Source organism: Protopterus annectens, chromosome 2.part2 (assembly GCF_019279795.1).
Source record: "Protopterus annectens isolate FY-2018-M chromosome 2.part2, PAN1.0, whole genome shotgun sequence".
NCBI lineage: Eukaryota > Metazoa > Chordata > Ceratodontiformes > Protopteridae > Protopterus > Protopterus annectens.
The window spans coordinates 154507504-154535413 of NC_056730.1; the positions used below are offsets into that span (position 1 = coordinate 154507504).

Consider the following 27910-nt stretch of genomic DNA (forward strand, 5'->3'; position numbering starts at 1 on the left):
GCAGTCATCGCATTCGGGTTATCTGCTTGCAGTAGCCCTCAGTCGGCCTGATTAACAAAGTCTTGGGTCCTGCGTCGGTTGCGGTCTCTTCGTCCGTGACTTCAGATAGTCAGGGGTATAAAACATGCAGCCAACGCCATTACATCTGTCTTTCTTGCCGTGCGGTGCCTGAAACAGAAGCAGTTCTCAAGTGCCGGTTGGCCGACTCCTGAAATTTTCATTTTCAAGTTTCAGAACCGATGTCTTCAACTAAAGCTAAGTACCCTGTTGGGGAAATTTTTTTCTTGCTCCTTACCGATATCAGTAAAAGTTAATTACATTTCTTGTGGAAAGCAAATACCTCACAAAGATTTTCATTCGTACTGTATTCCTTGCCTAGGCCTTGACCATGACGTACTTTGCTGTCGGTTTTATGCCTTATTTAATCAACGTACTATCCATCGTCGGTATGTTTTTGCCTCTAAATATTTTGGTTCTCGGTTCAATTATCCCGAAATGTCGTCGGTTAGCCATCCGACTACCGGTATTCCAAAAAAACGCAAAGATAAAGACAGAGACAGGCCACCTAGGTCCAAAGCTGCCGACGACACTTCTCCTAAGCCAGTCGCCAGTTGACCAGTACTCAGTGAGGCGCTTTTGCAGACCCTGATACCTGCTACTTCTGATTCGCACGCCTCTACTGAGACCCATTCTGGGACCGGTATGCCGCGAGATGCTTCAACTGTGGAACCTGCGGATGTCTCTACCATGGATGGGTCTGGAGCCACTGTGCAGGCACCGGCTTCTGAGGGTGTATTCAGGCCTGCGGACTTGCATATTAAACCGACGCCTCCTTCTTCTTTAAGGCCTAAACCTTGAACCATGCCTAAGAAACCGACGCCCTGGCCGCATGCTCAGGCCTCTATGCCTAAAAAACAAATGATAAGAATGGCAGAAGATCTTATAACTCTAATCAGGGGAAGCCAACCACCCCCTTCTAAGGACTGAATGAGTTTATGAATCTTCTGACCAGGATTCTGATTTTTCTGATTCTTCTGATAATCTGGATTTACCCTTATCTACTTATGAGGATTCTGATGCAGAGGACTCTATTCCCTCTACTTCCCCTCCAGAGGATTTGTCTTTTGGTGAAACCTTGCACACACTCTAAGGGAGCATTTCCACTGGGAAAGCTGATTCTAAAAAGAGGCTTAAGGATTTCTTACTCCCGCCTCAGCATAGGCCTTTAGCTATACCCCCTGTACTAGACATTGTTGATGATGCCTTTTGGAATCTAGTTTGGCCCCTAATTCTTTGCCTCCTGCTCCCAGAAAACCTAATAGATATTACAGGGTTCCTGATTCTCACAAGTTTCTTTTTAAAAATAATATTGCGGATCCAGAGACTATTTCACAGGGACCCAAGGGCATTAAGGCTTCTACTGCTAAGAATCCTACCCCTTCTGATAGAGACTCCAGAGAGTTGCATAGATGGGGTAAGAAGGTTTACACTTCTGCAGCCTTGGCCATTAGGGCCTTAAACTGTCAGTTTCATATGTTAAAGTATCAACAACATGTTATTGGATTGCTTAAACAGAAAATGATGTTGATTCTTGACTGTGCTGAAAATAAAGAATTACAGGGTTTAATGCATTCTGCTGAACAGGTTGGATAACATACTTTGCAATGTGGATTTGATTCATTAGAGGCCTCTTGCAGGGCTGGTGTCACTGAGTCTGTACTCAGAAGGCATGCTTGGCTTAAGGAGCAAGCTTTGCCTGATCATGTTTAAGCCAAAGTGTTGAATGCTCCCTTAAATCAGGACCGCCTGTTTGGCAACAAAGTTTAGGAAGTTCTTAAAAAGATGGAAGATAAAGCTAAATCTATGCAAACTGTTAAAGATTTCTAACAAGTTCAGCCTCCAAGATTTAGTAGGCATTGGCCCTCTAAGAATTGGTCCTTTCCAGCCCCGTCCAGGTCTTCTCAATCCAAACCCAGACATAGCAGAAACCCCAGGTTTCAGTCCCAGGGTACGCACAAGACTAAGCAGTGGGGGGGCTTCCGCATCCAAATCTGGGAGTAGTTAGACTCCCCCCTATAGAAAACTGTCTCAATGACTTGCTTTTAAAAATTCCAAGCATTTCTCAACTGAATGCTCCTTTAGGCGGAAAAGTTGGTCTGCAGGCCAAAAACTGGGAACTCATTACCCAGGACAAGTGGGTTTTAAATATAATGTCCCAAGGATACAGATTTCACTTCCACACATTACCAACACCAAGCGGTTGGCCAAATCTACGCCCAAATCAGTGGGCAGAGGCCCAAAAGCAAGTACTTTTAAGCATGTGGGCTATTCAGTTGATACCAGAAGAGGAAAAGGGACAAGGTTTCTATTCGAGACTTTTCCTGGTACCCAGAAAAGACAATTCATGGTGTCGTATACTGGACCTTTCTACTCGAAATATCTTTTTGGCGATTCCAAAATTCAAGATGCTGACTCATCACCAGTTGATTCCTATGCTAGGCAAAGATGCCTGGTTGGCAACACTAGATTTAAAAGAAGCATACCTGCACATCCCTATCAGGGAATCTTGCAGAAGATACCTACGCTTCAAAGCAGGCTACATGCACTATAAGTTCTCTGCACTGCCTTTTGGCTTATCTACTGCACCCAGGGTATTCACATAGTGCCTAGCTCCAGTCATTGCATTTTGCAGGCAAAGAAATATTCAAATATACCCATACCTGGACGATTGTCTAATTCAGGCAGAAAGCCAGGACATACTTTTGAATCATCTGGCCTTTTTCAAAGGGGTGCTGACTTGTCTGGGGTACACCATAAATGAAAAGAAATCACACCTTTACTATGCTTAAAAGCTTTTTGGTGTATTTGCTTTTTTGTTGGAGGATAAGTACAGACTTGATGTCAAGTCTTTGTCCCTGCCCAGAAAGTTGAATTTCTTACCCAATTTTTCCAATCCTTCCTCCCACTAGCAACCATCTCAGCCAGAGAATTTGAGAATTCTGAGATTTATGGCTTCCTTGATCCCCATGATCCCTCTAGCCAGGATGCACATGAGGAAGTGTCAATCGGTATTGAAAAATTCTTGGAACCAATACTTTCATACCTTGGAAACAAATCTTACTCTCCTCCCCTGCTTAAAAAGGGAACTCACCTAGTGGATCTCGACTGTCACCCTCAATCAAGGGGTGCACTTGCAGATTCTGCCACCAAAACAGCATCTTTACACAGATGCATCAGATCTAGGTTGGGAGGCTATCCTTCACCGTACTAACATCCAGCACAAAGTGCAGGGGTTGTGGTCCATTCAAGAAAGAAAGAACCACATCGATCTAAAAGCGTTAAGGGTCCTTTTCTTGGCAATACAAGCCTTTCAAGAGATCCTTCTGCCAGACACATTGTAGGTCATCACAGACGACATGACAGTCCTGTGGTACATAAACAGGGAAGAACAAAATCTTACCCTCTTTGCAGTCTTGCAATTCAAATCTGGTCCCTGTCAACAGCATTACAGGTTCATTTGCAGGCAGTTTACATCTCATGAGAAGACAATGTGATGGTAGGCACCCTGTGCAGGATGTTAACACCCTCCCACGAATGGATGCTTCACAGGGAAGTGTTTTTGGATCTAGTCCACAGGTGGGGTATTCCTCAGGTAGATCTGTTTTCCTCCTCCCAGAACAGACAGATGCCCCTCATTTGCCCAAGGCTTCCCCATCCACAAGCCTGGAAAGTGGATTCCTTCTCCTTTTCATGGGAGGGAATGTTCCTTTATGCCTTCCCCCCATTTCCTTTGATTCACAAAGTCCTCCTGAAAATACAGAAGGACAAACCAAAAATCCTGTTGGTTTACTCCCTTCTGGCCAAGACGGTATTGGTTTCCCCTACTTTTCCATCCAGGCCAGGGCAATCACCACAGGTTACCTCACGGCTTCAAGACAAGGGGTCCCTTATTCATCCCCACCTTCTCAATCTGAAAGTGTAGGTGATAGAGTCCTGATCCGCTTTAGGCACCTATATTCAGAAGACGTACTCAGTGTTCTGCAGGAGGCCAGAAAACCAAGTACTAGGAGAAGCTGTTTATTTAAATAGAAAAGATTCTACAGTTGGTGCCATAAGAGTAAACAGGACCCAGCTCAAGCTTCTGTTCCACTGGTCCTTTCCTACCTGTGTGAGTTACTGCATTTAGGGTTGATTTATTTTTCAGTAAAAGTGCATCTCTCTTCCATTTATTATACTTGCCTTCCCTTGACTCCACCTCTGACTTCCAGTTAGATGTCAAGCTGTTTCTGAAAGGGGTCCTTCATAGTAGGCCTTCTCGTAAGCCTTTTTCCCCACCTTGGGACTTTAACTTTGTGCTGGAAAAACTTACATTGGCTCCCTTTGAGCCAGACCATTCTTCCTGTCTCAAATACTGTACTTGGAAAACAGTTGTCTTGTTAGTGGCTCTCACTTCTGCCAGGAGGGTCTCCGAGATCCAAACCCTTACGGCTTCACCTTTCTACCTCCTTTTCCATAAGGATAAGGTTTCTCTAAGGACTAACCCTTCCTTCATGCCAAAAGTAGTTAATGAGATATTCTTAAGCCAGAACATTAATTTGCCTGTCTTTTACCCTCAACCACAGAACTCCTCATAAAGGACCTTGCATTCCTTGGATGTTCATAGGCAACTGAGGTTCTACTTAGACAAGACCAAATCCTTCAGACAGTCTGATCAACTATTTGTATCTTTTCATCCTAGGGCCCCAGACAAGGCCGTGTCAAAGCTGTTGCCTCTTGGATTTTTAAGGCTATTGCCTTTTTCTATTCCTTTCATAGAAAAAAATTGAGTTAATCTATCAAAGCCCATTCCACCAGAGCTGATGTTCTTCATGCTTCAGATTCCTGCGTCGGATGCTGTCTCTTCTTCCATGACGTCAGGGGTATAAAACATGTAGCCGACACCATTACATCAGTGTTTCTTGCCGCGCGGTGCCTGAAGCAGAAGCAGTTCACAAGTGCCGATCGGCCGACTCCTGAAATTTTCGTTTTCGAGTTTCAGAACCGAAGTCTTCAAAAAAGCTAAGTGCCCTGCTGGGAAGTCCTTTTCTTGCTCTTATCCGATGTCAGTAAAAGTTAACGATTGTATTACCTGTGGAAAGCAAATACCTCATAAAGATTTTCATTCGTACTGCATTCCTTGCATAGGCCCCGACCACGATGTCCCTCACTGTCGATTTTGTGCCTTGTTCAACCCCCGAACTATTCGTCGTTGGTCTGTTTTTGCAGCAAATTATTTTGGTACTCGGTATAACTATCCAGAAATGGCTTCAGTAAGCCATCCAACTACCAATATTCTGAAAAAGCGTAAGGATAAAGACAGAGACAGACCGCATAGGTCCAAAACTGCCGATGATGCTTCCATTAAGCTAGTTGCCAGTTCGCCCGGTACTCAGTGAGGTGCTTTTGTAGCCCCTGATAGCCCACTACTTCAGATTTGCAGGCCTCTACTGAGACCAATTCGGAGTCCGGTATGCCGCGAGATGCTACTTCGACTATGGAACCTGCAGATGTCTCTACCTTGGATGGTTCCAGAGCTGCTGTGCAGGCACCGGCTTCTGAGGGTGTATTTAGGCCTACAGATTTGTATTTTAAACTGACGCTATCTTCTTCATCAAGGCCTAAAACTCGACCCATGCCTAGAAAACCAACGTCCAAGCTGCATGGTCAGGCCCACATGCCTAAAAAACAAATGCTTAGAATGGCTGAAGACCTTATTACTTTAATTAGGGGAATGCCATCCTTCCCCCTCTGAGACCTAGAACTGATTTTCCTTCTGATTCTTCTGATCAGGATTCTGAAATTTCTGTTTCTTCTGATTACCAGGATTTGCCCTTATCTACCTTTGAGGATTCTGATACAGAGGATTCCATTCCCTCTGCTTCCCCCCAAGAAGAATTTTCTTTTGGTGAAACCTTGCACACTCTTAGGGAGCATTTGTGCTGGGAAAGCCAGGATTACTCTGACTCCAAAAAGAGGCTTACGGAATTCTTACTCCTCCCTCAACACAGGCCTTTAGCTATCCCTAATGTTGTGGACATGATACCTTTATTACTCTCTACAAATTGGATATGGTCTCAAGGGGAAGAGCATCTTTTGGCTCTATGGTTCTCCGGAATATCCTTCCATAAGGCAACCCAGATGTCCTTCAAGGATGCATCTGCAGTCCTAACATATGGGTTGTCCTGCCTCAGGCAGCCCTTCGGTCGGCCGGATTCCAAAGTCTGGGTCTGGCCTCAGCTGATGTCGCACTTCACCCGACGTCATAGCTGCTGTCAATTGGGTATAAAGGCATCAGCCGACGCCATTTTCCTCAGTCTTTCTTGCCGCGCGGTGCCCGAAGCAGAAGCTGTTCGCAAGTGCCGGTCGGTCAGAACCAGAGATTACTACTACCGAAGACTTCTAAAAAGCTAAGTACCCCGTTGGGGACTCTTTCTTGCCTCAGCCGATGTCAGAAAAAGTAAATAACTGTTTAACTTGTGGGAAACAAATACCTCATAAGGATTTCCACTCTTACTGCCTTCCTTGCTTAGGCCCAGACCACGACGTAGCAGCTTACCTAGCCTGTGCTTCCTTCAACCGACGGACACTTAGGCGTCGGTCGGAATTTGCAGAGGAGTTTTTCGGCCCCACTTTTGCTTACAACATGCCGTCAGAGACTCCGACTTCACAATTAGCTAAAAAACGTAAGGAAAAGGACCGACACTCGCGGTCCGCGGTTTCGGCCGAAACCACGGTTAAGCCAACCGCGAGTGTCTCGGTTTCGGCTGAAACCGAGTCCACGGTTCTTCCTTCGGCCGAAAGCATGCCTCCTACAGCCGAGGCCTCACTCAGCATGGCTGAATCTGCTACTGAAATTCCACCTGCAGTTGCAGGTTCTCAGGATTTATCAGATACTATTCCTTTAGACATATCTACTCCTGCACGTGGAGCTGCTAGGCCCCCTGCATCTATGTCTATCAAGGCTTTTTCTAGGGCTAAAGCAGCTAAATCTTCTAAGGCCTTGCCTACTAAAACCCCCTCACACAGGCCTACCTCTAGTTCACAAATGCTCAGCCTGGCAGAGGATCTAATTTCTTTGATCAGGGGATCCCAACCTCACCCTGACAGGGCCTCTCATCCCCCTCCAGAGAAGAGGCCTAGAGCAGAGCCCCCTGAGCCAGTTTCAACAGATTATTCCTTGGATGATTCAGAAAATTCAAATCCTCCAGAAGGCCCTTATTCTCCATATGAGGACTCTGATGCAGAAGATTCCATTCCTTCTGCCTCTCCTCCTGAGGAATTTTCTTTTGGGGAAACCTTGCATGCTATGAGAGAACAATTTCAATGGCAGGGCCAGGATTTTTCAGATTCAAGGAAACTGCTTAGGACCTTTTTACATTTACCACAGCATAGGCCTTTAGCCATTCCTCCAGTACTAACAGTTGTAGATGATGCATTTAATGATGCTTGTACTGCCCCTGACTCTCTTCCCCCGGCCCCTGCTAAGCCCGACAGATACTACAGGGTCCCGGACACACACTTTCACTTGTATAAGGCTCCTATTGCAGATCCTGAAACTATTTCACAGGGCCCCAAAGCTGTAGCAGCTGCCTCTGCCAAAAACCCTCCCTCTGAAAGAGAATCTAGAGCATTAGAGAGATGGGGTAAAAAAGTTTATACTTCTGCTACGCTTTCGGCTAGGGCCTTAAACTGTCAATTCCACATGATTCAGTATCATGAATTTTTGTTAGATCAGCTAAATAAAAAACTGTCTTCTCCTGAACCTATAGACCGTAAGTCCCTTCAGGATTTGGTACATAATACTCAGCAGGTCAGTAACCATTCCTTAAAATGCGGCTATGATGCACTGGAGGCTTCCTTTAGATCAGCTATGACTGGCACAGTGATCAGAAGGCATGCATGGTTAAAAGAGCAATCATTACCAGACCATGTGAAGTCCAAGCTCCTAGATGCTCCCATGGAGAAACAAAGTTTGTTTGGCTCCCCTGCACAGCAAGTGTTAAAGAAGGTGGAAGAAAAAGCAAAATCTGTCCAAACAGTCAAGGATTTCTTACAGGTCCAGCCTCCGAGGTTTAGTAGAAATTGGCCCTCGAAGAATTGGTCCTTTCCAGACACCTCCAGAACACAGAGAGGCAGAAATAGGCGCTCAAGAGGAAGAGGTCAATCCAGAGGTGCCTACAGGGGACGTCAGTGGCAGCCTAACAACCAAAGAAGTACTGCCACAGATCCACCTACTACCACTACCACAGGACAGTCACAATCACTTGGCTCTGATACCGCCTACCAGGGAACAACTGGAAGCACCCTTAGGCGTAAAGCTAGCCTTATTTTTCAGTAAACTGGCATTGCATTACAGGAGACAAATGGATTTTACAGACAATAGACAAAGGCTACAGGTTCCACTTCCATACTCTACCAAGAAAGAGAGGAATGCCAAACCTACCACCAAACCAAAAAGAAAACGCTCTAGGACAAATCAACCACTTACTAAGGATGAGAGCTATAGAAAAAGTACCGTCTATGGAACAAGGACAAGGATTTTACTCCAGACTTTTCCTGGTACCAAGAAAAGAAAACCAATGGAGGCCTATTCTCGACCTGTCCGCTCTGAACACATATCTCATTGTTCCAAAATTCAAAATGCTGACCCTACAGCAACTTCTTCCCATGCTGGGCAAGGAGTCTTGGCTGGTGACTCTAGATCTCAAGGAGGCATACCTGCACGTCCCTATACGACCAGATTGCAGAAGATACCTCAGATTTCTTGCAGAATCAGACCATTATCAATTCTCAGCATTGCCCTTTGGCTTATCTACTGCACCCAGAGTATTCACGAAATGCCTGGCATCAGTAATTGCTCATTGCAGGCTTCAGGGAATTCAAATTTATCCATACCTGGACGACTGCTTGATACAAGCGGACAACAAGATCAAATTAACAAAAGATTTGGAAAAGGTTATTCACCTACTGCAAGCCCTGGGATACACAGTCAACATAAAAAAATCAAGGCTGGTACCATCCCAAAGGATAACATTCTTGGGTGCAGAACTGGACACATCAAATCAAATGGCATTTCTCACAGCAGAAAAGCAAAAGCAACTACCACTCTATTTCATGGCATTAACAACGCAGAACCAGCTTTCAGCAAGAAAAGTCCTGCAAGCCCTGGGTTACATGGCATCCTGCATAATATTGATTCCACATGCCAGACTACATATGAGGAAGTTGCAATGGTACCTAAGGAATTTATGGTCTCAGCACAAGCACAGCCTAGAAACCCAAATTCCAATAATTCCATGCCTGAAGCAAGAATTCATGTGGTGGGCTCAGGCCTGTCAGTTGAACAGAGGGCTGCCTTTCCACAAGCCTCACCCAAGCCAGACTGTCGCCACGGACGCCTCAGACCTCGGATGGGGGGCACACATGGTGGACAAGTGTATACAAGGCCTATGGACACAAGACCAGCTGAATCTACACATAAATCAAAAGGAGATGCTGGCAGTGAAGCAGGCAATTCAGACATTCAGACCGTTTCTTCAACAGGGTCATTTGCTGATAAGGACGGACAACACCACAGTCATGTGGTATATCAACAAACAGGGAGGCACACACTCATATCCTCTATGCCGGATGGCAATGGACCTGTGGAATGTGGCCCTGAAACTCAACATTCAGCTCCAGGCCATATTTGTGCCAGGAAAAGAAAATATACTAGCAGACACCTTAAGCAGAACTACCACGGATGCCCACGAATGGATGCTGCATCCAAACATCTTCAAATCTATAACACAGAAATGGGGCTACCAGAAATAGACCTGTTCGCATCCCCACACAACCACCAATTGAGGAAATTCTGCACAAGGACATACCACCCTCTTGTTTGGAAGGTGGACTCTCTATCCTTCAGTTGGGAAAACCTGACAGCATATGCATTCCCACCTCTTCCTTTGATGCACAAAGTGTTACTGAAGATCAAAGAAGATCACCCAAGGATCATCCTGATAGCTCCAGACTGGCCGAGGCAGCATTGGTACCCGCTACTGAGGAGTATGTCTCGGGCACACGCATGGCCTCTGCCTCTAGTTCCTTTACTGCTAACACAGAACAACTTCAAGATCCTACATCCAAACTTGAAAACTCTGCAGCTAGCTGCTTGGAATATTACATAAAACAAAATAACCCAGTTTTATCTCAGAGGGTTAAAGACATTATCCTGGAGGCTCGCAGACCCTCCACAAGGAAAACTTATTCAGCCAAATGGAAAAGATACCTCATTTGGAGTACAGCAAAAGGAGAAGATGTATCATTAGCAAACATAGCTAACATCATGGAATATTTAGCAGAACTTTTCCACAATGGCCTGTCTTACTCCTCCATTAAGATTCATGCATCAGCAATTTCAGCAGAATACAACATGGATCCTCCAGTCTTCTCTCATCCTCTACTCAGGCAGTTTCTGAGAGGAATTAAAAATGTAAAGCCTCCAAGGAAGCCACCTTTGCCTACATGGGATCTTAACTTTGTGCTGGAGAAGTTAACACTTCCCCCTTTTGAACCAGCAGCAACAGCAGAATTACAGTTCTTATCTTGGAAAACTGCTTTCCTGCTTGCAATCACTTCAGCAAGAAGGGTTTCTGAATTACAGGCTTTAATGGCAGTACAGCCCTTCCTTATCTTCCATCAGGATAGAGTGTCCTTGAGAACTAACCCTACTTTTATGCCAAAGGTGGTCTCCAGGGTATCATTGAACCAAGCAATCCACCTACCAACATTCTTCCCCAACCCACAGAACAGGGGGAAAGACTACTACATACCTTGGATGTGCACAGGCAATTGCGCTACTATCTGGACAGAACCAAGAACAATAGAAAAACTGACCAGCTTCTGGTAGCATATGCAACAGGAATGGAAGGAAAAGCAATTTCAAAACAGACAATCTCAAAATGGATAGGAAATTGCATTGGATTTTGTTACTCTTTTCATGGAAAGACAACTCCAGAAAACATCAGACCTCACTCCACAAGGGCTACAGCCACTACTACAGCTTTCTTACGAGGAGTGGCTACCAAAGACATTTTAGAGGCTGCTACTTGGAGCTCCGTGCATACATTTGCCAAGCATTATAATCTACCTTTATACTCCAGATCCCGGGCAGGTTTTGCAACTGCTGTTTTGCAAGGGATCTTAACTACACCATAATCATATTAGTGCCTCCTCCCCCAGTTTGGCTATGGTATTCTACCCATATGTTAGGACTGCAGATGCATCCTTGAAGGACATAATACAGTTTTGTACCTACCATAAATGTAGATGTCTGAGAGGTATGCATCTGCAGTCAGGATTACCCACCCTCCTTCCCCTCTGTGGTACTCCTAGGGTAATTGCCCATCTTTAAGCTAGCTGGGGGAATCTATTATGGTGTATTTGTTTGTATATATGTATATACTTGTTTATTTTTGTTTGCTCTCTACTGTTTGGAATCATTTGCATTTATCCAAATTTAGCCTTCCTAGAGGGCACCTGGCATCTGGGGCAAGAAACACTGAGGAAAATGGCGTCGGCTGATGCCTTTATACCCAATTGACAGCAGCTATGACGTCGGGTGAAGTGCGACATCAGCCGAGGCCAGACCCAGACTTTGGAATCCGGCCGACCGAAGGGCTGCCTGAGGCAGGACAACCCATATGTTAGGACTGCAGATGCATACCTCTCGGACATCTACATTTATGGTAGGTACAAAACTGTACTTTCCTAAAGTAGCTGGGGACTCTGTCCCAAAGAAAAAGGTTAAATGAAGATTGACAACATCAGATAAAGAAGTTATGTACTCACCATAACGTTCCATCTGTGTTGTCAGTCTTCATTTATCCTTTACACCCCATCCTCCTTCCTCCTCCTGGGGGCTTTCTGGAGGATCTGACTCTTGTCCTGGTAACTTTATCAGGTTTAATCTTGGACATGGCCTCTTTACAAATATATTTGTCTTGCTGTGTACCTGCAAACTCAATCTGAGGTAATCTGGAGAGGGGCATTGTGGGTAAAGTCTTAGCTTGAGAGGTTTTGGCTGGCACAAGTTATGTAACAGCCAAGTCGGTTCCGAGGATACCGTAACCCAAAGGTGAAGGATAAATGAAAATCGACAACACAGATGGAACATTATGGTGAGTACATAACTTCTTTTTTTATATGCCTGTCTTGCTTTTATGCGGTTATGCTTTATTTTTTTTTTTTCTTGTTAAAGAATATGAAACAAGTTAACATTATTTCTTTTTTATTCTTGTTTCTGCTGCATTTTATTTTATTTATTTATTTATTTTGCAACACGGGTCTGATTGTGCAAGCATTCAGGGATGCTAAACAATGGAAAGCTCTTTTAAAGCTGTTGATTTTATTGTTATTAGGAATCTATCCGGTGGCTAGAAGAAGAAAAGGCACTACTAGAAATGACAGAAGAAGTTGATTATGATGCGGATTCCTATGCTACACAACTAGAAGCAATTCTGGATCAAAGGATTGAAATTTTAACCGAGTTGAGAGGTAGGTCTAAAATTTAGAAATATATACATAGAAATATTTTTGCATTTCATGCTATTTTGGTCTTTCTTTCATTATATTCATTTTCAGAATTCCTTCTTCCCTTCTGATTGCATCCTAGTAGTCCAGACAACCGTGATACTTGGTGCTTCTGTAGCAGTCATGCTTCCCACCAGTCCTGCTTCTTCTGCGCAAAGCATTGCCGACTTAGCAGCAAAGATCAGTATTGCATCCTAATCTCCAGACTCTCCTGTATGCGTGAAGAACTTGTGGTTGATTCTACATAGGGGCACTTTCCTCAGCTATCACAAATGCTGTGAAGGAAGTCAGGTCTCCTGTGTTAAAGTTATATTGCATTTAATTTTGGGCCCAGCATAAGTTTCTGCAGTGATGTCCTTCAAGAATGCAACTGCAGTCATAACATGTGGGTTGTCCTGCCTCAGGCAGCCCTCGGTCGGCCGGATTCCAAAGTCTGGGTCCGACGTCGGCTGATGTCGCATTTCTCTCCAACGTCAGAGCGGCTGGAGTACATAAGCATCAGCCAACGCCATTTTCTTCAGTCTTTCTTGCCGTGCGGTGCCCGAAGCAGAAGCAGTTCGCAAGTGCCGGTTGGTCAGCTCCTGTATTCTACGATACCGAAGTCATCAAAAAAAGCTAAGTACCCCGTTGGGGACCTTTTCTTGCCTCAGCTGATGTCAGAAATTACTGAAAAAGTTAACAATTGTCTTTTTTGTGGTAAACAAATACCTCATAAGGATTTCCACTCTTACTGCCTCCCTTGCCTGGGCCCAGACCACGACGTCTCAGCCTGTGTAGCCTGTGCTCGCTTCAACAAGCACACTCTCAGGCGCCGGGCGGAGTTCGCTGAAGATTTTTCCGGCGATAAATTTGCTTACACCATGCCGTCGGATCTTCCGACATCACAAACTCCCAAAAAGCGAAAAGACTGGGACCGACATCCTCGGCCCGCGTCTACCTCCTACTCCACGCCAAAAACTAGCGCGAGTGCTCCGGTTCCCTCTGAGACGGTCTCTCCACCGCTCTGGACCGAAGACAACGCATTACCGACGACTCCGATTCCAGACATTACTCCAACGCCAGTTATAGATTTTCCTCCGGATACCGAAACCGAGGAAATGCCCGAGACCATTGCTGTAGACAAGGTCACTCCTGCACGTGGAGCTGCCAGGCCTCCTATGGCCATGTCTATTAAGGCCTACACTAGGGCTAAGGCAGCCAGCAAAACAAAGCATATTACTTCTAAATCCTTACCTCAGCCGACTCCGGAGACACAAATTATGTCCATGGCTGCTGAATTAATTTCCATGATTAGAGGTTCACAGGCCCATCCTGAGAGAGCATCCCAGCCTCCTCCTGATAAAAGGCCCCGGGTTGAACCCTCTGACCCTATTCCTTCAGATGAAGACTCTGAGGGCTCTGTCCACTCTGATAGCCAGGAAGAGCTCTTCCAGACCTATGAGGACTCGGATGCACAAGATTCCATCCCCTCGGCCTCCCCTCCTGAGGATATTTCTTTTGGGGAAGTTCTGCACACCATGAGGGAACATTTCAAGTGGCAAGGTCAGGAATATTCTGATTCTAGGAAACGCCTTAGGACTTTCCTTAAGAAGCCTCAGCACAGGCCCTTAGCTATTCCTCCTGTACTTGATGTTCTGGATGATTTGTATTCTGACTCTAGTGCTACCCTGATTCTCTTCCTCCTGCTCCAGCCAAGCCAGACAGGTATTACAGGGTCCCAGAAACTCATTCCCATTTATTCAGGGCCCATACTGCTGATTTGGAAACTATTTCACAGGGGCCTAAAGGAGTTTCAGCCTCCACCTCAAAAAATCCTTTGCCCTCCAACAGGGAAGCGAGGTCATTAGAGAGATGGGGCAAAAAGGTTTACACATCCACTACTTTATCTATGAGAGCTTTAAATTGCCTTTTTCATATGTTACAATATCAGGATTATCTCTTAGAAGATTTACAAACAACATTAGCTTCTCCTGATCCTTTAGACAGGAAGACTTTGCAGGAAGCTGTACATAACACTCAGCAAGTAAGCAATCACTTCCTGCAGTGTGGATATGATGCACTAGAAGCTTCATGTAGGGCAGCTATGACAGGGGCAGTGATTCATAGACATGCTTGGTTAAAAGATCAACCTCTACCAGATCATGTAAAAGCAAAACTTCTGGATGCACCTTTGGAAAAGAACAAGCTTTTTGGTGCAAATGCTAAGGATGTGTTAAAGACCATCGAAGAAAAAGCAAAATCAGTTCAGACTGTGAAAGATTTCCTCCAGGTTCAACCCCTCAGATTCAGTAGGAATTGGCCTTCAAAAAACTGGTCCTTTCCTAATCCAGAAAAGTTTCAAAGGGGTAAGAACAGACGTGGCCGAGGAAGAGGCCAATACAGAGGCCCTTACAGGGGACGACAATGGCAGCCAGGAAACCAAAGAAGTGACGCAGGGGTTCACCTGCCTAGCAATCACAAACTCAATGACTTTCCTCTACTACCGCCCACCAGGGAACAACTAGAAGCTCCCTTGGGCGGGAAATTATCTCTATTTGCAGAAAACTGGCACAGACTGACAAAGGACAAATGGATTTTGGACATTATACACCGAGGGTACAGGTTTCATTTTCATACCTTACCAAGAAAACAAGGCATGCCAAACCTACCACAAAATCAGAGGGCAGAGGCTATCAAGCAAATCACTCTGCTGACTCGAATGAAAGCAATAGAAAGAGTTCCACAACAAGAACAAGACCAGGGGTTTTACTCAAGACTGTTCCTTGTTCCAAGAAAAGAATCTCAATGGAGACCAATACTGGACTTGTCCGCATTAAACACCTTTCTCATAGTACCAAAGTTCAAAATGCTGACCCTACAGCAACTCCTTCCCATGCTGGGCAAGGTGTCGTGGCTGATTACTCTGGACCTCAAGGAAGCATACCTGCATGTCCCTATCAGACACAGCTGCAGAAGATACCTCAGATTTCTTGCAGGGCCAGAGCATTATCAATTCTCAGCATTGCCATTTGGCTTATCTACTGCGCCCAGAGTATTTACAAAATGCCTGGCTTCAGTAATTGCTCATTGCAGGCTCCAGAGTATTCAAATTTATCCGTACCTGGATGACTGCCTCATACAAGCGGACGACAAGTTGATGTTGACAAAAAACCTGGATTATGTCATACGATTGCTTCAAGCTCTGGGATACACAGTCAACTTCCAAAAGTCAAGACTGCAGCCATCCCAGCAAATAATCTTCTTAGGAGCCAAACTAGACACAGCCTCTCAGATGGCTTACCTGACAGAAGACAAGCAAGAGAAGTTAACTCATTACTTCAAAGGTTTAGCAAAACTCACCCAGATGACTGCAAGGAGATTCCTACAGGCCCTGGGTTACATGGCATCCTGCATTCTACTGGTCCCATTAGCAAAACTACACATGAGAAAGCTTCAATGGTACCTAAAAAGCATTTGGTCTCAACACAGCAACAACTTGGAGACAATCATACCACTCATCCCATGCCTACAAAAGGAATTCCTATGGTGGGCCTCGGTGAGTCAGGAAAACACAGGTATGTCATTCAAAAAAACCACAGATAACACAGACCATGACTACAGACGCCTCAGACCTTGGATGGGGGGGCGCACATGGAAGGCAGGTGTATACAAGGACAATGGTCTCCAAAGGAAACACATCTGCATATAAACCAAAAGGAAATGCTGGCAGTAATGCATGCCATTGAGGCTTTTCAACACCAACTCCAGCAAGGCCATTTAATGATACGGACAGACAACACCACTGTGATGTGGTACATAAACAAGCAGGGGGGCACCCACTCTTACCCCCTTTGCAGACTGACAATGCAGCTTTGGGAGAAATCACTGAGCCTAAACATCCAGTTACAATCCCAGTTTGTTCCAGGAAAAGACAATGTGTTGGCGGACAGCCTAAGCAGGAATTTCACAGATCCACACGAGTGGAGGTTACATCTGAAGGCCTTCAGACAACTCACTGCGACATGGGGCAAGCCAGAAGTGGACCTATTTGCCTCTCACCTCAACCATCTTCTACCAAAATTTTGCACAAGGACATACCATCCAAAAGCTTGGAAAATAGATGCCCTCTCATTCAACTGGAACTCCCTAGCAATCTATACATTCCCACCTCTGCCACTGATGACCTCAGTATTACTAAAGATCAAAGCAGAGAAGCCCAAGGGAATCATAATAGCTCCGGATTGGCAAAGACAACACTGGTACCCACTACTACGGAGCATATGTCACACCAGGAGGCGGGCCCTCCCCCAGTGGCCCCTACTTTTGACTCAACACAATTTCGAAACACTGCATCCAAATCTTCAGACACTGCAGCTAACAGCCTGGGAGATCCCATAAATAACTTCAGCTTATCTCTCTCCAAGGAAGTTCAGCGGATACTAACAGAGGCTCGAAGACCATCCACCAGTTTACTTAGCAAAATGGAAAAGATTCAGCAATTGGAATACCAGCAAGGGACATGATGCATCATTATTGAACATCCCACTCATCTTGGAATATTTGGCAGACATGTTAAAGAACGGCCTCTCATATTCCTCCATAAAGATACATGCATCTGCTATTTCAGCTAGATACAACACTGATCCTCCTGTTTTCTCTCACCCCCTACTAAGACAATTCCTCAGGGGAATCAAGAACATTAAGCCACCAAGAAAGGCCCCAGTGCCAGCCTGGGACCTCAATTTTGTCTTAGAAAAACTGACTCTACCTCCTTTTGAGCCAGCAGCTTCAGTTGACTTGCAATTTCTCTCATGGAAGACAGCTTTCCTGTTGGCAATTACCTCAGCAAGAAGGGTTTGAGCTACAGGCCCTAATGGCAATACCACCCTTTATTATTTTTCACAGAGACAGGGTTTCATTAAGGACCAACCCTACTTTTATGCCAAAGGTGGTATCTAGGGTTTCTTTAAATCAAGCCATTCATCTGCCTGCTTTCTTCCCCAATCCTGAGAATAAGTGGGAAAGACTTTTGCATACCTTGGACATTCACAGACAACTTTGATACTACCTGGACAGAACCAAGGCCAGTAGGAAGTCTGAACAACTTTTTGTAGCTTACGCCCCTGCAGTCCAAGGAAAAGCAATTTCAAAACAGACTATTTCTAAATGGATTGGACATTGCATCAGATTCTGTTATTCCTTTCATGGAAAGACTGTTCCAGCCAATGTCAGACCACATTCCACCAGAGCTACAGCCACCTCTACAGCATTCTTAAGAGGGGTGCCTACAAAGGACATTCTAGAAGCTGCTACATGAAGCTCCGTGCATACATTCTCCAAACACTACAATCTCCCTCTATATTCCAGATCCAGAGCAGGCTTTGCTTCGGCAGTCCTGCAGGGTTTGATTGCCACACCATCTCTTTCCTAGAGCATACTTCCTCCCCCAGCTAAGCTATGGTATTCTACCCACATGTTATGACTGCAGTTGCATTCTTGAAGGATATAGTACAGTTTTGTACCTACCATAAATGTAGATGTCCGATAGACATGCAACTGCAGTCGGATTTCCCCCCCCTCCATACCCCTCTATGCCTAGGGTCCACGCCTATCCCTGTTACTCTTAGCTGGGGATATCTGTTATGGTGTATTTGTTTTATTGCTCATTTACTTGTTTGGAATCCTGTTTTTGTCTTCCAATTTGATTACAGCCTTCCTTGGAGGGCACCTGGCATCTGGGGCAAGAAACACTGAAGAAAATGGCGTCGGCTGATGCTTATGTACTCCAGCCGCTCTGACGTCGGAGAGAAATGCGACATCAGCCGACATCGACCCAGACTTTGGAATCCGGCCGACCGAGGGCTGCCTGAGGCAGGACAACCCACATGTTATGACTGCAGTTGCATGTCTATCGGACATCTACATTTATGGTAGGTACAAAACTGTACTTTTCTTCTTTCTGCTACCTGCTGGCTACATTAGGCTGAATTCATCATCTTTACGATTGGAATTGGTCTTTATTAGTAAAAACGCTTAGCAATTATTTTGGCCAGCTCCATTCATGTAGTGGGATATAGCCCTGGTTGCAACCCTGGTGACCCCTGCCAGTTCAATTAGCATCTCTGACACCTGCTGAAGTTGGAAAGGATGGAAGAGGAATGGTGACAAGGCATTGCCTGCTCACCTGTTTAAAGGGGAGGTGTTTGGGGGCATGCTGGGGTTTTGTCTTTTTCATGAATTACTGTGATAATACTGACGCTGTGATAACAGAGCCATTGCTTTGGCATGGGGGTAGGGAAAAGTGGGGCACATAACATAGGAGAGGTTGGTTCCCCTCACATGACCAGTACACATGCGTACACCCCCCACCCACCCCAAGGTGAAGTAGGCCCAGTATGTCAGAGGAAGATGGGGCTTAGAAGAAGAATCCCAGTGTGAGCTGCAGTATGACGGCTCCTCAATTGGCCCCAACCAGTTTGAACATATATAACAGAAAACCTCACAATCCTGTCTGTGGGGAGTTGGAGGCCTACCTTTGGATGGTTGTCACATCTGCCTGATGCACAGTAGGTCCTAGGTTCAGTCCCCAGTGGAACTACTATAGTCTGGCCGTTGGCACTGAGAATTAAGGATGTTCATTGTGCTATGCTGCTGCAGTCATCACACTTGGGTTATCTGCCGTCAGGCGGTCCTGCAGTCGGCCTGAATTCCAAAGCCTTGGTCCGGCGTCTGTTGTCGTTGCTTCTTCCCTGACGTCAGTACGGCAGGGGTATAAAAGTGGCAGCCGACGCCATTTTCTCCAGTCTTTCTTGCTGCGCGGTGCCCGAAGCAGAAGCAGTTCGCAAGTGCCGGTCGGCCAGCTCCTGAGATTTTCGAACAGAATTTCAGCTGAAGTCTTCTATAAAGCTAAGTACCCCGTTGGGGAAACTTTTCTTGCCTCAGACCGATGTCAGACAAAGTTAATAATTGTATTCCTTGTGGGAAACAAATACCTTATAATGATTTTCATTCTTATTGTATTCCTTGCCTAGGCCCAGACCACGACGTTTCTGGTTGTCGGTTTTGCGCTAGGTTCAATAAACGCACTATTAAGCGCCGGGCTGATACCGCCCGACATTATTTTGGCAGAAAATTCAATTACATTATGTCATCAGAACCTCCGACTACCGCTATTTTTAAAAAACGCAAGGACAAAGACCGGCAGCCTAGACCAGAAACCGAGGTCTCGGTTAGGCTTGCCGCCGGATCTTCGGTACTCAGTGAGGCACCTACGCAGCCCCTGACTACCACAGATTTAGAAAATACAACTACCTCTCAGTCAGAATCTACCGGGCCACTGGAGCCGGTTCTTCCTCAATCCGCAGATACCAGCCTTGGCGGCGACCTGGAGACTGTGGACAGGCCTTTGGTTTCAGAAGGCGTTTTTAAACCGACGACTCTTTCCGTTAAGTCATACACTGAACTTCCAAAGGTTAAGAAACCGAGTCCACAGACTCCCATGCAGGCCCCTATGCCTAAAAAACAGATGCTCAAAATGGCGGAGGACCTGATTACCCTTATCAGAGGTTCCAGCCCCCTCCTGAAAAAAGGCCTAGACTGGAGGAAGATTTACCTCCTTCTGACCAGGAATCCATTTCCTCAGCAGACTCTGAAGAACAGGATTACCCCTTCCCTCTCTATGAAGACTCAGATGCTGAGGAGTCTATTCCCTCTGTTCCCCCCCCCCCCCCTGAGGACTTCTCTTTTGGGGAAACCCTGCACACCATGAGAGAGCATTTCCACTGGGAAGGACAAGATTACTCTGACTCCAAGAAAAGACTCCGTGAGTTTCTTCTTTTGCCTCAGCATAGACTCCTAACCATTCCACCTGTTTTGGACATTCTAGATGATGTTTACACTGAATCCAGTCTAAATCTAGATTCCTTACCTCCAGCACCACCTAAACCTGACAGATGCTACTGTGTCCCTGACTCTCATAAGTTTTTATATAAAAGCCCAGCTGCAGACCCAGAAACCATTTCCCAGGGTCCCAAAGGGGTTAAGGCCTCTACTGCTAAGAATCCACTATCTGCGTAAAGAGATTCCAGGGCATTAGAAAGATGGGGGGGGGGGAGTGTATACCTCTGCCACTTTGGCCATGAGGGCATTAAACTGCCAATTCCACATGATTAAATACCAGCAGTGCTTGCTTACTCAGTTAAAACAGAAAATGATCCCTCAAACAGATCAACTAGATTTCAAAGGGATGCAAGATTTGTTGCATGCAGCAGAACAAGTGGGAAAGCATACCTTGCAGTGTGGTTTTGATTCTTTGGAGGCCTCATGTAGAGCAGCAGTCACAGGGTCTGTAATACGTAGACATGCTTGGCTAAAAGAGCAGACCTTACCAGAGCATGTCAAAGCAAAGTTACTGGATGCTCCACTGCAAAAGGATGTGTTATTTGGTGTCGAAACAGAGGAAGTTTTAAAGAAGATGGAAGAAAAGGCAAAATCAATGCAAACAGTTAAGGATTGTTTACAGGTACAACCTCCTTGCTTCAGCAGAAACTGGCCATCAAAAAACTGGTCCTTTCCTGCTTCAGACAGACACCAAAGGGGCAGGTACAGACGCCCTAGGGGCAGATGCCAGGCACAGGGTACCTTCAGGCCTAGACAATGGCAAACAACAACTCAAACAGGGGGGGACGACAGATCTCAACCCTTCAGAAAACAAACTCAATGACTTTCCTCTTCGCCTGCCAAGCATATTTGCCCAGGCAGCATCTCTAGGAGGAAAACTGGCTCTTTTCCCACAAAACTGGCACATCATAACAAAGGACAAATGGGTTCTGGATATTATTACCCGAGGCTACAGATTTCATTTTCACACTTTACCACGGATGAGAGGCATGCCAAATCTGCCAACAAACCAATGGGCAGAGGCACAAAAACAAATTTCAGCTCTCATGAACATGAAAGCAATTCAAAAGGTACCTGCAAAAGAGCAAGGTCAAGGATTTTACTCAAGACTATTTCTAGTACCAAGAAAGGGCAAAGCCTGGAGACCCATCTTAGACCTTTCAATTCTAAACATGTACCTGGACATTCCCAAATTCAAAATGCTCACACTACAGCAGCTTCTTCCCATGTTGGGCAAGGAGTCTTGGCTGGTAACGTTGGACCTCCAAGAGGCATAACTGCATGGTCCCTATCAGACAAGATTGCAGAAGATACCTCATATTTTTGGCAGGCACAACGCATTATCAATTCTCTGCATTGCCCTTTGGCTTATCCACTGCGCCCAGAGTATTCACGAAATGCCTGGCATCAATAATTGCATACTGCAGACAGCGAGGAATACAAATTTATCCATATCTGGACGACTGCCTGATCCAAGCGGACAGCAAAAACATCCTACTACAGCATCTGGCATTTGTGACAAAGTTGCTAAGTTGACTAGGGTACACAGTGAACAAAGAGAAGTCAAAACTAATACCCTCACAAGAAATAATTTTCCTGGGTGCAATACAACGACCCAGATGGCTTACCTCACGCCAGACAAGCAAAAACAACTGGCTCAGTACTTCAAAAACATGGCAATTTCTACCCAGCTCACTGCAAGGAAATACCTGCAGGCATTGGGGTACATGGCATCCTGCATTCGACTAATTGCATATGCAAGGCTACATATGAGAAAACTGCAGTGGTACCTAAAAAGTGTATGGTCCCAGCACAGACACAGCCTCGAAGCAAGTATAACTCTCATTCCCTGCTTTCAAAAAGAGTTTCTATGGTTGACTCAAGCATGCCAAGCAAACAAGGGCCTTCCTTTTGTCTCACCTCCTCCAAACCAAACCTTGACAACAGATTCATCAGACTACGCCTGGGGTGCACACATGGCAGGACAATGCATACAGGGCAAATGGTCTGCAAACCAAAGGCAGCTACACATCAATCAAAAGGAGATGCTAGCTGTAAAAAATGCACTAACAGCCTTCAAGGACCTTTTGCATCCAGGACAACTTCTAATAAGGACGGACAACACCACAGTTATGTGGTACATAAACAAACAAGGAGGGACGCACTCCTACCCACTATGCAGACAGGCAATGGACTTGTCACAACATTAACTTACCAAGTTCAACTACAAGCACAATTCCTGCCAGGAAAAGAAAACATTTTGGCAGACAAATTAAGCAGAAATTTGACAGACCCTCACGAGTGGAGACTACACCCACAAGTATTCTCAATGATAACTCAAAGGTGGGGACCGCCAGGCATAGATCTGTTTGCCTCAACCAACAACTGCCAGCTACAAAAATTTTGCACAAGGACTTACCATCCCCTGGCCTGGAAAGTGGATGCCCTATCATTCAGTTGGACAGCATTGTCAGTCTACGCCTTCCCACCTCTGCCTCTACTCTCCCAGGTATTACTGAAAACCAGATCGGAGAGACCACAGATGATCCTTATTTCCCCGGACTGGCCACGTCAACACTGGTACCCACTACTACGAAACTTGTCTCACAGCCCTCCATGGATCTTACCTCAATTCCCTCAGCTGTTAACACAACAGAACTCTCAGATACTTCACAGTCAGCTAAGGACCTTAAATCTAGCTGCATGGAAAGTACCTTAAATTATCAAACAACACTTCTCTCAAAGGACGTCCAGAATGTCATTTTGGAGGCCAGGAGGCCCAGCACCAGAAAAACTTACTCGGACAAATGGAAAAGATTTTGTGTATGGAACCAGGCCAGAAGCCTAAATCCTGGTATCCCAAATATTCCACACATACTCCAATATCTAACTGAGCTGCTACATAAAGACCTTTCCTTCTCATCCATAAAGATCCATGCTTCAGCCATTTCAGCTCAATATGATACGGTTCCTCCCATTTTCTCTCGTCCTTTGCTAAGGCAGTTTCTCAGAGGGGCAAAAAATATAAGACCCCCCCAGAAAACCACCTACTCCAACTTGGGATCTAAATTTTGTTCTGGAAAAATTAACACTCCCTCCTTTCGAACCAGCCTTTTCAGCAGAGCTTCAATACTTGTCATGGAAGACAGCCCTGCTGCTAGCTATCACCTCAGCATGCAGAGTCTCAGAACTGCAGGCACTTATGGCAGTGGAACCTTTCATAATTTTCCATCAGGACAGAGTATCTTTAAGCACCAACCCTTCTTTCATGCTAAAGGTAGTATCCAGTGTGGCTCTCAATCAGACCATACACTTGCCCACCTTTTATCCAAACCCACAGAATACAGGAGAAAGACTCCTTCACTCTTTGGACATTCACAGACAACTACGTTACTATTTGGACAGGACAAAGGCCTTCAGAAAATCTGACCAACTCCTTGTATCCTATGCACCAGGCTCAGAAGGAAAGGCTATTTTAAAGCAGACCATCTCCAAATGGATAGCACATTGCATCCGCTTTTGCTACTCACACCACGGGAAAGCAGTGCCTGCTAGTATTAGGTCTCACTCTACCAGGGCTACAGCAACCTCAGCAGCCTTCCTCCGAGGAGTCCCAACAAAGGACATTCTGGAGGTAGCTACCTGGAGTTCAGTACACACCTTCACCAAGCATTACCACCTTCCTCTGTACTCAAAAACCAGAGCTGGGTTTGCCACTGCAGTTCTGCAGGGCATCTTAGCTGCACCTAACCCAGTTTAGCTCCTACCACCCAACCATAGCTTTGGGACTCTACCCAAGTGTGATGACTGCAGCAGCATAGCACGTTGAACATAGTACAGTTTTGTACCTACCATAAATGTAGATGTTCGAGTGGTTATGCTGCTGCAGTCCAGGTTACCCTCCATCCATCCCCTCTTTCTAACAAGGCTTTCTCTTATACCTCCATGTACTTCAACCTTTGGGATGCATGTCTATATGGTGTATTTGCTTACAACTAGTACCACTGTTTTGCACTAAGGTATGTTTTGCAAGCTTCTTATTTTGCCTTCTTAGTTTGGGGGCACCTGACATCTGGGGCAAGAAAAACTGAAGAAAATGGTGTCGGCTGCCTCTCTTATACCCCTGCCGCACTGACGTCAGGGAAGAAGCGACGACAACCGACGCCGGACCAAGGCTTTGGAATTCAGGCCGACTGCGGGGACCGCCTGACGGCAGATAACCCAAGTGTGATGGCTGCAGCAGCATAACCACTCTAACATCTACATTTATGGTAGGTACAAAACTGTACTTTGAGTTAAGTTGCTTTCTATGGTCCAGGGTTTTGATTCCCTCAGCCTTCATCTGTTTATTGTATAACCTTGAGCAAGTCATTCAATCACTCAGTGCTTTGGGGCAGTTGGGAAATTGGGCTGTGTTCCACCAATGGTCACCTGAACTGAAAGTCTAGTAAGTACATGTGAACCTATTAACCAGAAGGGAGACTCCTTCCCAGTCACTGAGTAACACTGTGGTACCACCAAGCATGGGAACCTCTAGAGGAGAAATCGGTGAATGAGCCAGAAGGCAACAGTACTTCAGTGGAGGAAAAATAGCTCCATATAAATGTTTTGGTCTGCTAGCCATTATTTCCAGAGATTTGTTTGGGCTTTCGTAATGGAGTGTTGTGTGTCAGGCTTCCTTATCCAGTGCACCCACCAGACTGTCAGCTGAATTTAGCATTCAAATATACCAACTTAAAGCCTTTTGAGGCTGCTGAAACATAACATCTGAAATTGCCATGAAGACTTTCTTTTTAATCATTTCACTTAGGAGTCTTAAAATTGCATGCATTAGTGTGAACACAATGTTATGCTGTCTCCCATCATGACAAAATGTCAACGTGTTGTAGGGAAAGAAATTACAAATAATGAAAGGAAGTTTACCTGAGGGTAATATGTTAAAGTGTGACTGCATAGCCGTTAGGACAGAGAGTTAAGACATGAACTGTTAATGAGCTGCTTCATGTACTCCATGGATTAATTTCTTCAGTCTCCGTTTGCTTGCTATGCGACTCTGAGCAAGTCACTTAAGCCAGAGTACCTTTGGCCATTTGGTAAATCTGGCTAGGTGCCGGAGTGGTCTCGTGGGCTTACCTATGAACCTACTAGAGGTTACTTTTTTGTACTGCCATAAAGCTTAATTAGAACATAACTTGTTGATACTCTGAGGTTAAATAAAAGTAACTTTTTAAGAAAACAGCCGCTGCACTGCTGTAGCCGATAATGGGATATTACATGGCTTATGCTGTTGAGCTAGCAGTGTAAAATATGAGATTAAATTTCATGCAGTTAACATTACCTTACATCACTTAAAGCATGTTGCAATGTGATGAGTACAGCATCTCTGCCTTTCCCAAGAGTGAATAAGCTGCCAGATAATAAACAGCTTGAGAACTAGAAATGATGAGACATAATCTCAACATGTGAATAGTTTTCAATAGTAATTCTGTTTTCATGTGAATATTTTGTCAGTAATAATAATTCTGTTTTCGAACCAAGTTTTCTTGGACTGTAATTTTCAGATGAGCTACTTTTTGTGTCTGAAAGTACTTTATGCATCAGGCTATATGTTTCATCTTTAGCCAGGGTGGCTTCATTGTTTTTCATTTTATAATGCATCAGGTACTTTGATTGTTCTATATTTCACAGAGGAAAAACAAGTGGGTCCCCTTAACTGAAATGAGTGTAAGAGTCAGTAGTAAGGCCTTTTAATAATTGATGTCCTGCAAATTTAGTCTGTCTGATCCAACATGTGGGTCCTTGAGCTGCTTGTTGGATCCAACTTGGCAGTAGCAGAGCTCCAGACTCGAACCCCTTTAACAGTTTCCCTCCCATAATGCACTGCTTCCCCTAGTTACCTCAGATCTTGTTTGCCACCTTTGCAGTAGGAACCGTGATCTCTCGCAGTTAAGTGTTTCACCCAGTTTGTTCTTAATATCCTTGCGATCCTGTATAGATTACTCATGTACATTAGTTGTTAGCAGTTGTTCGTGTTGAAATGTTATATAGCCGTTCTTCTTTTGCTGTTACTGAACTGCCTTTTAAGTTCTTTCTCCATTGCATTCTCCTGCTCTTGAGTTTCTGTTCTGCTTTTCTCCTGTTGATATTGCATGTTGAGATGGTTAAGTATTTAAGTATTCATTTCATATATATTTAAGTAGGTATTCAGTTAGGTTACTTGTATATAGCTGTAGCTAGTAGCTAGAGTGCTGTTTGTAGTGTGGTACTTTTTGACATTAACAGTTCTTGTTTTAGCAGTTACCCCTAGTAATTGTTGAGTTTAAGTTCTGATGATGGGAAAGCAAACAAGCTTTAAAAAATGTTCCATGTACGAACATAAAATTCCACCACAAGTCTCAAACCCGGGTCCCTCTCAACTATAGCACAGTGCATTAACCTACCGTGCTACACAGGTGGGCTTTTTTTCTTGCATGACCTCTGACTTCTGCATCATGTGTTTGGGGGGTCCCCAGTTATCTGTTGAATATGAAATTTGGCTTCCTTTGATCCTAGAGCCTTGGAGGACAGGAGGAATAAGTTGATTCTGAAAATCTTCTGCCGCCAGATGTAGGAGTCTCCAAGCCTAAAAAGACTCCTGACAAGCTGCAAAAGTACAATAGACTCCAATCTGAAAAAGAGACCTGGTGGTTCCTTGGTTCCAACACTGGTTTTGAAGGTCCAGAGGTTTGAGGAGCTTAGGGCCCAAACCCCCTACCTAAGCATCACCTTCAGATCCAGAGCTTATAGATCCTATCACCATTTAGGATTCTCCCAAGAAATCCTTGTCTTCAGAGAAATTAGTGCATCCTCCATCCAGGCCTTCCTTTTCTGTTTCCATGTGATACTGTAAGCCTTACAGGAGTACCTCAGATGTATATTTGATTTGTATGATGCAGATATTCTTCAAGATGCAGACAGAGATGGGGATCATACCATCTCTTTCAACTCTGAAGGAAATTTAATCTGCCCCCATCCTTGCTTCCTCACCGGTCCATCTTTTGGCTATGGCTACTTCACAACAGTTGTTCCTCCTGGATTTTGTTGCCGAAGGACTAATTTACCCTGTGTCTTCTGACTCCTCTGTCTCCACCTTTGAATCTTTGATGCTGATTCCGTCAGCAAGGGTCATCTTCAACTTTCATGGGTTCAGGGGTCTCTCTGGCAACTTTGTCTGTTTCTTCAATTTGGATCTGTCAGCAGCATCAGTCTCTCCAGATCCGATGGGAGTTGGTTCAGCCTTTCAGGTGTTGAGGAGGACCATTTCTTCAACCAAGAGGGTGGTTCCACAGGTACCACCAGATGTGGTTCCACCCCATGGCCCCTCTCTCTTCTTATCTTTTTCTCATCAGGCATCCACTGGTCAGAGTCACTCCGTAAGTCT

At 45.0% G+C, this 27910-nt stretch overlaps 1 protein-coding gene across 1 annotated transcript in view; it reads left to right on the forward strand.

Annotated features, from left to right (window-relative positions):
- The window catches only part of KIF2A (kinesin family member 2A), a 2798933-nt gene that overhangs the window by 2726831 nt on the left and 44192 nt on the right, over positions 1–27910 (forward strand). The window contains exon 21 of the mRNA XM_044063819.1: positions 12441–12576. Coding sequence (XP_043919754.1) covers positions 12441–12576 — 136 coding nt within the window. The remainder of the gene's footprint in view (positions 1–12440; positions 12577–27910) is intronic.